Raw genomic sequence first — 10037 nt, 5'->3', positions numbered from 1 at the left:
TGGATATTGGAACGTGAGTGAAGTAGGCTACATAGTAAATAATAATTTGCTATTCAAATACATCGCGAATATGGAAACATTTGATTTTGTGTGGAATGAGAGACTCAACGTTGGTTTCAGTTTCGTTTTAGCCTAAATGAATTCGTTTTGGCTTGTCGTTTATATTGCTATAGCTTCTTATATTTTTAATTCTTGTTCTTTTCTAAATACTGTTAATTGAAAGGATTTGTTGTGGAGTGAGGGGAACTAAAATAGCCTAGCTATGTTTACAGTGTTTATTATAATGCTTGTAAACATTTCGCGTCGGCATTAGGCCTATTTCTGAATGAAATAAAATGCGACTTATTTATTTTTTTCTAAAAAAACGCAATTTTTTTATATACGCGTAGCGTATTTTAACCATGCAGCAAACCTTTTTAAATATTTTGACAAATTACTGAAAAAAAATAAATAAATTACTTTTTACGTTTTACGTTTAACTGATTGTATTAATTGGTCAAAAATTCTTACGATCAGTTAACGGTTAACCGGTTAAAATTAACATCCCTAGTATAAACCAATTTTTTGGCCATCCTAAGAGCTGTGGAAGAATACATTACAATAAAATCTTTCATGTGACCTGTAATATAAGATAATGGTTTCCCTTTTACTCGACAGGTGAAACAATAATTATTGTCCAGCCTATACCTAGTCCTGGTCCTGAAATCTGCAGTGAATCTATACCGGATACAAAATGACTTGTAAGGGTCTGAATGTTCATCGACAGCATGAGTCACTCCATTGTGATTGTCTACCTACACAACCCTGTGTTTGTCTGTGATTCACCACATTGTCTTTCACTAACATTTGGATTACTGTGCAGCATTTGCTCTAACGAAGACTGGGTATTGGATATGGTTTTCAGACTTTTATTAAGACCCAGCCTCTTGGCAACCTCACTAAGGCTTATTAAACGGTGCTAGTATCTTCTCAGCTCATTAAGTATCAAATGTTTTCCTTATTAAGGAACTTCATGCACTGAAAGACTATGCAGCGAACTGAAACCCAAAGCCAGTGACCTGCGTTACAGATCTTGAGTTATGTTTGCTTTACTAGGCCCATGCATGAACCTAATGCTTTGCATGTGCGTGCTGTGGATGTCCTTGTTTTGCATGTTGTCAGGCCAAGCCTTTTTCTGCCAAGTACTTTGAACCTCCTGTAGGTTTTGGAGTTTGTTAACCAGGAGGTGGAAGGACAACATCTGACCCTGTAGTTTATGATTGAGCCAAACCACACAGTTGAGAAGTTAATAACTATCATGATATATAATATATCAACAATAATAACAGAATAATTGTTAGTATTAATTATTAAAAATATATTTATAAAAAATTACATTAGAAGTATAAATGTTAAAAAATAATAATATTTTTATTCAGGAAGGATGCATTTATGTAAAAACTGCCATTTTAAATTGTAGTGTATATATATATGAAATAATAAAAAAACAAATACATGTATAATATTGTGTTATGAAATATTTAGTATTAGCCTTACAATGCAGTTTTAAGTAGATCTTTATTTAGATTAGGAATTTAGTCCAACAAAAGAACAATCTACCAAGCTACACAAGGTAAAAACATTGTTACTTTTGTTTTATTTATTATTATTCACAAAAACTAATAATAATAATTTGTATTATTATTATCCAGCATTAAAACCACTATGTTAGAGGATGTTAGAAGGCCAGTGAGTGTGAGGATGAGTCAACAGGAAATGTGATTTCTGTTGAGAAGGTTGCGTCAGCATGAAGCAACGCTGTCAAAGCAGCTGCATCTCATCGATAGAAATGCAATCAACACAGGCTGTCTCATACAGAGGCACCGCTGGCCTGTCACACAGCCATCTGTTCAGCAAAGTCAACTTCATCTCACCTCACACCTCTATTTCACCATCCCATTACTGTTTCGTTTTTTTTTTCTCTCTCTCTCTTTTTTGCACTTTTTTGCATAGCTAGGATACAAAGAATAAATTCATTAAGAAATCCTCTATTTTCATTCTTTGCTGCACATGGATGCTGTCCGTTAGTGCGGCGGTGATTCAGAAGAGCTGCATCAGGGAAGGGAGGTACGTTTCTTAGAGCAGAGCTCTAAGGAGCTCTCTGTGACCAGCTTTGGCCATATTCCAAGGAAACAACATCTGATGTGCTTCACTATAGAGAACAGCGTAGACCTAGTGTTCATATTTCCTGCTAGGAAATCCCACATATCCCTCAGACCATCAAAACCTACTGGCAGTGCATCTCCAGTAAAGCTGCATGTTCTATACCTTTGGCTGTCTAATCCTCAAAAGTGATAGCTTCATGCAAACGAAAGGCAAATAGAGTCTGCATTTATCTGCATGAATGCATGCCGCACACAATTTACTTCAACTTTATAGTACTGGTAGACCGATATGTTAGCTGATATTTGGCCATTTTGAGATGATCGTCCACTTGGATGTTAAACAGAAGTGGTAGTTCTCTCTTGTGGTTTTAAAAATTACCAACAATCATGCCAATGGATAATGCAAATTCTTTTTTCTTTTCATAATATATATATATATATATATATAATTTTTTATATATGTACTATAATTATATTTATTATAATTAAATAATGTGATCATATCTGTATTTTATTGGCTACTCTGATCTTGACATTGTCCAAAACTCATATTGGTCGATCATTGCTTTGTAGTTTTGCTAAAGCAATTAAAGTCATGATATTTAGATCCTAATTCTGTCCTTTATTATTTTATTATTTATTTTTCTATCCTTTTTTTATTATTTTTTTTGTAGGCTCAAATGTCCCTATTTTGATCCAGCCCAGTTCCACTGTCAACACCTCAGAGTCCACGCATTTCGCAGCCAGCCAGTCCATGTACAACACCCAGAAATGAGCCACCTGCCTGATCCTAGTCCCGGTCATTACTGAGGGGGTCCTGCTGATGGACTCTAAGGCCCCTGATGTTGTGTGCTGACGGCAGGGCATCACGGCACCAGGACTAAACTGTGCCACTGCGCCATACCCTGACTGACCCACTGGAATCGAGTGGCAGTTTGCCAAAAGACAAAGAAGCCTCTGCCAATCTCATCTGTGTCTCCATTGGTGTGTATGTCTGTCTGTTCGTATATAACTACACGTTCATTTCAAAATAATATAGCTATGAGACTGGTGCCACTGGGCAGTGCTCAAGGTGGGAAGTGGGTTTTACTGTTGGGGTGTTTCTTTTTGGTTCTGGCTATTTATTTAATTTTTTACTTTTTTTTTATGTGTTCGAAGCATGGACGTGAGTGGAATGATCATATGAGTGCATGCAAAGCAATAACAGCATGCCACTACTATACAGCATAGGAACGTGCAAGAACCCCTCCCACTTATCTTCATCCAAATGCGGAGCCACAACATGGCACTTTTTTTTTTTTTTTGTTTGCTTCTTTAGATGGCAGTGTTTTCCGTTCTCAAGTTTGCAGTCATCTGTTACATTTGCATTATATTGCATTTCGTTTAAGATCAAATCGGTCAATCGTACACAAATGGCATGACATGTCTGCGTAACCACTTTTTCTGACTAAAGCGAAGGCAGATGCCTCAAACGTCAGCTGACGTGCCGTGTGCAATGGTCATACATTTCCCTAAAATCAGAACACTTGAATATGCTGGTGAAAGTTGTTTTTCTATGCACTTTTTTCCGCTACCTTCATTGGAGGCTTCTAATGCAAATCTAATGGCTTCAGCCCTTACAACTACTTCACTACTGCGAAAGCGAAAATATCTTTAAATGTGAAGTTTTAATTTGTTCAAAGGGGCTGAAATGGGATCAACCCTATTTTTGGTGAACGCTATGCCAAATCGAGCAAACCTATGCTTTCTTTGTGCTCTTAGGACATATGATGACAAAACGCAAATATTTTTAATGATCTTATTTATTTTTAATATATCAGAATTGAGATTAATGTGTATGTCATGTTCTGAGTGAAACGATGCACTGTGTTAACTTGATTTCAGAATTTGGATCTGCAAGAGCCTCATGATTTTAGCAATAAGGAAATGCCCGTTGTGTTAAATGTGAAGGACTCAAATAGTCAATAGTCAGGTTACTGTTAGAAACACTATATTAGAGTCAGTACATTAGATGCCAAATGTTTTCCCTGTAAATTGTTGTTCCAATTGCAATAGTATATACATGGATTGTACACCATTTTGTTTCTGTGTGCAAATAGAAATGTATGTAATAATTTCAAGTAGTATATGGTCATCTGTCTTTTCTGGTTGTCATTTTGGGGGGCATTTTCTTATAGCCAAGAAGTTTTCTTTTATTCCGTAAAAACTGGATGGTACTTTCAGAGAATAAACTTGCCAAAAGAAAAAGAGATAAAGCCAGAAATTCATTAGAAAGCACTGGGATATGATCTGCTTCCAAACCAACTGTTACTTTATTTCAGATTTTATTTTTTTTTTTTCAGTATGTTTTTCATTGGTACATTTCCATGCTCACTGGATCGCTTAATTTAATTGCACAAGGCCCATTTCTGCAATCAACAATTTACTTTTTGGCACTTGTTTGGGGTGCAAATGATAACTATGATTTTAAAGCATTTGAGAGCACTTCACCAGTGCACATATTAAGTTTTATGATGCTGTGTGTAATAACCTGTTTGATAAGGGGGAAAAACCAAGTCTGGTCTGAATTTACCAACAGCCAAAAAGGAGCTAAGAACCACAGTACTACATTGCTACTTTCCTCCTGTTTTTATTCAACATGGTTCGTAATGCATCACATATTTCATTGTCTGTTTATATGATTGAATCTGAATTAATTAAATAAATGGGGATTTGTAAAAATTTGCATTTGAGTGATTCTTCTCTGCTATTGCATGAAGGTTACATTCGTAAATTTACTACCATGTCGAAATGACATTAAGGTTTTCAGTTTTTGATTAGTACTATTGGTCTATGTTCGGAAATGAATTGGTAGCTCAGGCCTGCTATCGTTAACATCACACTGCAGCTTCGTGTGCTATAGTTGTACCCATAAGCTTCTAATCAGCTTAGCGTACAACTCCATACACTCATTAACAGCCCTGTCAAAATACTTAATAGGAAGTGCACAGTCAGATTTATTCATGGTTATGATCATGTGGAAAGGTTTGATTTCAATGTGCGATGACACAACAGCTGCCGCCCAAATTCAAAACTTTGCAGAGAATGGGTCAAATTATTTGGCAAATTTTCTGGACGTTTGGGGAAGGTCTGCTTGTTTAAGCAATAAAATATAAGAGCCTGTGCTAATTTGTAAATACAGTCTGCATGCAACCCCATTGTCAAAGGCTGCATTCATAATATAGCATGACATGGAGTGCTTTTTTGATTTTCTATAAGCTACAATAACAATATTAAAGGGATAGATCACCCAAAAATAAAAAGTATTTTTTACTCAACTTTGTAATTTCAAACCTTTATGGACTTCTTTTATCTGTGGAATATGAAAGAAGAAATTTTGAATAATGTTTGTAACCTAAAAGTTTTGATTACCATTGAATAAAATGGAAATGCAATCTATTCCATTGTATGGGATATAAGAGATTTAATTAGAGAAGTAATTAAGTGAAAGTGGGCAGTGAACAGTAATAATGAAGCTTTTCTAAGAATTCACTCCAACTGATCTGACATTACACATTTAATGTCACACGTATAAAAAGTCTTAAATTGATTTTAAAAATTTGTATGATTCACAATGCATTGCATTACTGCCAACAGTATTTTTGGAGTTTCATTTAGTACAGCAGTCAGGAACCTGTGGCTCGCGAGCCACACCAGGCTGGAAACGTGTCCTTTTATTTAAACTATGCTGTGCCAAAAGACATTTCGAAACATTTCACCGTGTACTTTCGCTGCACTTTTTGCTGCACAGAACTGAATGTGCTATAAATGAGTCTTATTTATGTATGATAATCGGCACTGCTTTCAGTGGGCGGGACTGTTAAGTTATTAATAAAGAAACATGACTGAATGAGAAGGTAAAAATGTGCTTGATATTAAAAAAGAAAAAGAAATATTAAATGCACAATTAGCCACAAAAGAGAACTGAAACTGACTGGATGCTTTCTGTGTGCGCTTTGTCTTCTGTAACACGTCTAAATGGTCAAAAACAAATAGATACTCTCAGTGATGTCACGAGGACAAGTGTTGTAAAGATTCGCGTCTTCAGTCTCAAATATCAGTTGAATTCTGTCTCGAGCTCAGTGTGTCTGTAACTGCAGGACGGAAAGGTATGTTCAATACCGACGGTCGAGTGAAGTTTACTTCATTTGGCTAGTCTGTGTTTAGGACTTCGTGGGTTGCATACACTAAATGCAATTCCTGCGAAGGACTTGATTACCCCTCCACAACATATAGAATTGGGTGGGGGAGGAGCATTTTGTTTATTATGATCAGACAAACAGACATTCACCAAAATAATAACCCATATTATAACTGAAATAGACCACGTTCTACATTAAAACATCACCAAAACAAGATTGTTCAGCCTAGAAAACGTAATTAATTAATTAACCACACAAAAATCCATTTGCATAATGCCTACACACTTTCTAAACCAAGTCTTGTTTTACAGTGCTTAAATGAAAGTAAGAGCACCCTCAGTTGAAGCTGTAATAACAGAGCTCTCCAGTGTTGTTCGCGCTCTTGCGGAGTGTCAAAGGTTTCTTGGACAATCTGTTTATAAAGAATGAGAATGTGACGTAACGCCGCGTTGAGTTCTGGGAAACTGCTTTGTTTATCCGCCATACTTGCAGGATAGCGCTGCCTTTCCGCTATTGAGTTTAGGGCAGTATTTGATTGTTTGTCGTGATTGTGAAAAATGTCATTCATACTGCATCATAATTGCAATAGTAACTCAGATCATCGTTCTGAGAGAAAACTGGACAATGCAATATGTTTTTTTCGCCTTTTCTATGTGTAAAGTTAATGTCACTGATTAAACCCACTGACTCTCACTCAATAAAAGAATCACATTGCTGTGTGTTTGTGAAAGTTTTGATTTGGTAGGTTTAATAGTTAACATTCTTTGCGAGCATGACTCTCACTCTCATTAGGCTTGTGAATTAGCAGAACTTGAACAGGGGGCTTTCTAAAATGCTTAAAGTGGCTTAATGTACCAAGACAGTGATAAAGACAAAATTGTAAAGCATATACTATGTGCAGATATGCATATAAGATCAAAATGTGAACGCAACGTCTTCCCGAAATGCAATGCGGAGTGAAAAGATCGTGACGTAACTCCTCATTCTCTATAGAGATGCAACAATATGTAATAAAGTAATACACCAATATTGTAGTTACATCTTTTTTATATATATATGAAAAACAGTAACAAACAAGAGAAATAAATTTCTTTCAACAAAAGAAGTGTCAAAGGTTTCTATTTACGTGTTTACACGTAATCACTCAGGATGGCAGCTCTCTTCTCGCACCGTTGCCACGCGACAGGAGCATTAATCGGGAACACCTGCTGGCACAATCAGGAAATTCTGCAAAGGCTAGACTCGGGCGTCCTTCGAAGGCCGTGTCGGCCGCATCCTTCGAAGGACCCGTCCTCCGAAGGATGCGGTCTTTGAATTGGGACACAGCTATAGTGTTGATTTCTTGTTGGTAATGGCCAATCAGAGGCATTTAAGTAAGAATCCACTCACGACTCAAAAGGCTTTTTTTTTTTGTCCAGTACAAGCTCGCGAATCCATTCATTACAACAAACAAAGCATAGACATGATGTAAATAAGAGATTCATTTTGTAACAGAAATAGGGCAAAATGGTAAGTAGTCACATAAACGCAGTTGATGTAAGCCCCGTGTAAGCACTGTGCATTGTTCTTCACTCATTCACTCACTAATACAAACACATGAAGGGGTCATGAGCTGAGAAATAAAAATTCCCTTGATGTTTTGATATATAGCCTAGTCCTAAGTGGTCATTGTGCTATCAAAACATTCTGCAAGTTTCAGGACTCAAAACTTTCCCATTAGTCTAAAAACATCTTATATTGAAGCCAGTCTGCCAAAACGACAGGTTTTGGAATGTGCCACTTAATGACATAAATAGTGTGGTTAAACACTGCCTTTGCAGAAGATGATCAACACTTGCTTCTACGTCTCTGCCTGTTTAGCCCCGCCCACCGCTCACGCACGTAGTAGGTAAATGACAAATTCTACACACAAACCAAACAATAAACTTTATTTGATTAACTTTATTTTTAATCAAGTGCCAGACCCTGTCAGTAAGAACCTAATCCTTTGTTCACTTCATTTTACTGCAGATTTGTTTACAAGCAAGACTTTTTCAGAAAAGATTTTCAGAAAGACGGAAACTAAAAGATGATGCTGTGCCGACTATACTGGATCCGACAGTAATGTCGCACCACACAAGTGTGAGTAACTGTTTTCATTACTTGATTACCATTGCTTTGTCTGTTATTACAGATCGTTTGATATGTATTAATGTGTTAACCTAAAACAAGCAGCGCCCATCTAGGAAGGATGTAGGCTGTCAAACATACACAACTATTAGCCAATCATAACAGTGGACGTTGACTTCCGAGTCTTTTTTTTATTTTTATGCTTTATTAATTCAATGCCACAAGAACATGAGGTATTACATATTCACATTATCAAATTAACATTATTAGCTGCCAGAGGAAAAAAAAAAAAAAAAAGGTAGAAAATTACATAAAGTTTAATGCTTTCAGAGCATTACATGTTTTCAATGCATTTTTGTTTTTTGATTGTTCTAAGAGATTTACATATAATTTAAAGTCATTTATAAAATGTGCAAAATTTGGTTTACATTGAGCCCACTTCTTCTTATGTATATGGAATTTTCCTAACAAAATAAATGTATAATATGTTGTTCTTTACAATTCAAATTTTCGTTTTCTGTATAAAAAAGTACATCAAATATACACATTTCTATCATACACTCTATTTTTCTGTTAATATAGAATTCCAAATCCTTCCAAAATAATCTCGAGTAAATACAATGAAAAAAAAGATGCAAAATAGTTTCTTTTTCTTGACCACGAAATTCACAGGTATACAAAATATTAAGCTTAAATCTTTCCAAAACATGCTTAGCAGGATAAATTCGATGAAGTATTTTGTAAGACACTTCCTTAATTTTGTTATTGATACAAAACTTATTTGGCAGTTTCCATGCTTTAACCCAAGAGATATTACCAAATAAAGAAGACCAAAAAAATCTTGCTGCAGGTAGGGACACAGAACAAAGAGCATTCCTTATAATCTTATTGCTACACTGTTGTTTTAAGACTTCCGAGTCTACAATCCGCCAAGCCTATTCAAATGGAGCTTTCCAAAAAAAAAGGGGGTCAAAACAGGACAGAAAATTCTAAATTATGTTTTTTTTTATGTAAAAATCGTGTTAACATCATAAATGGACCTCAGAGAACAGTAAAAAAAACAAAAACAAAGGCAGTTCATGACCCCTTTAAAATAATATTACATCATTTTTTACTGTGGCTCTTTTGGAAAAATGCATTAACAAAAAATGATTTAAAAAAAGGCTCTTTGGTCAAAAAAGATTTCCGACCTCTGATTTAGTATATGAAATATGTGAACATTTGGTTTGCAGGTATCCTATTATTTTCATGTCATCCAGTGACAGAACTCAGGGCGTGTGTTCAATGCACTTAGATTTTGTTTTAAGTGTCTTATGTCATCGGCGCTAGCTCAGGCTCATGGGCCTGTTGTACCACTAGCCTTTGAGCCGCGCACACCAGCTGCTCTGTCTCCTCTTGCCAACCCATCCCACTTTCTGCTCAAGTTACCAGAGATAACACAGCACAGAGGAATCTGTCCTCCTACCCCTCTCTCTCACTTGGCCCCAGGCCCCTGCGATAGAGCACTAAGTGGGGACTTTTAGTGATATCAGGGGGTGTGCAGTTTGGACAGTAACCCAAGCCAGTGCAAACAGCCCAAATATATCCACAGTCACTCCGCGGC

General features: G+C 36.2%; 1 protein-coding gene across 5 annotated transcripts in view; it reads left to right on the top strand.

Moving 5' to 3' along the window:
- LOC107727634 (dnaJ homolog subfamily C member 5-like) overlaps positions 1-4640 on the top strand; it is a 16645-nt gene extending 12005 nt beyond the window's left edge. For 2 of the 5 annotated variants that reach the window (XM_016537568.1, XM_016537569.1), the window contains exon 5: positions 2819-4640. In XM_016537568.1, coding sequence (XP_016393054.1) covers positions 2819-2919 — 101 coding nt within the window. In that variant the 3' untranslated portion in view covers positions 2920-4640. Of the gene's footprint in view, positions 1-657; positions 741-2067; positions 2107-2818 lie in introns of all 5 variants that reach the window. The other 3 variants (XM_016537571.1, XM_016537572.1, XM_016537570.1) reach the window with 3 other exon arrangements.
- Positions 4641-10037: the final 5397 nt, after the last annotated feature.

This window comes from Sinocyclocheilus rhinocerous, unplaced genomic scaffold, assembly GCF_001515625.1.
Source record: "Sinocyclocheilus rhinocerous isolate Xijiao unplaced genomic scaffold, SAMN03320098_v1.1 scaffold185, whole genome shotgun sequence".
Classification (NCBI taxonomy): Eukaryota; Metazoa; Chordata; class Actinopteri; order Cypriniformes; family Cyprinidae; genus Sinocyclocheilus; species Sinocyclocheilus rhinocerous.
This window is presented reverse-complemented; position numbering and strand designations above follow the sequence as displayed.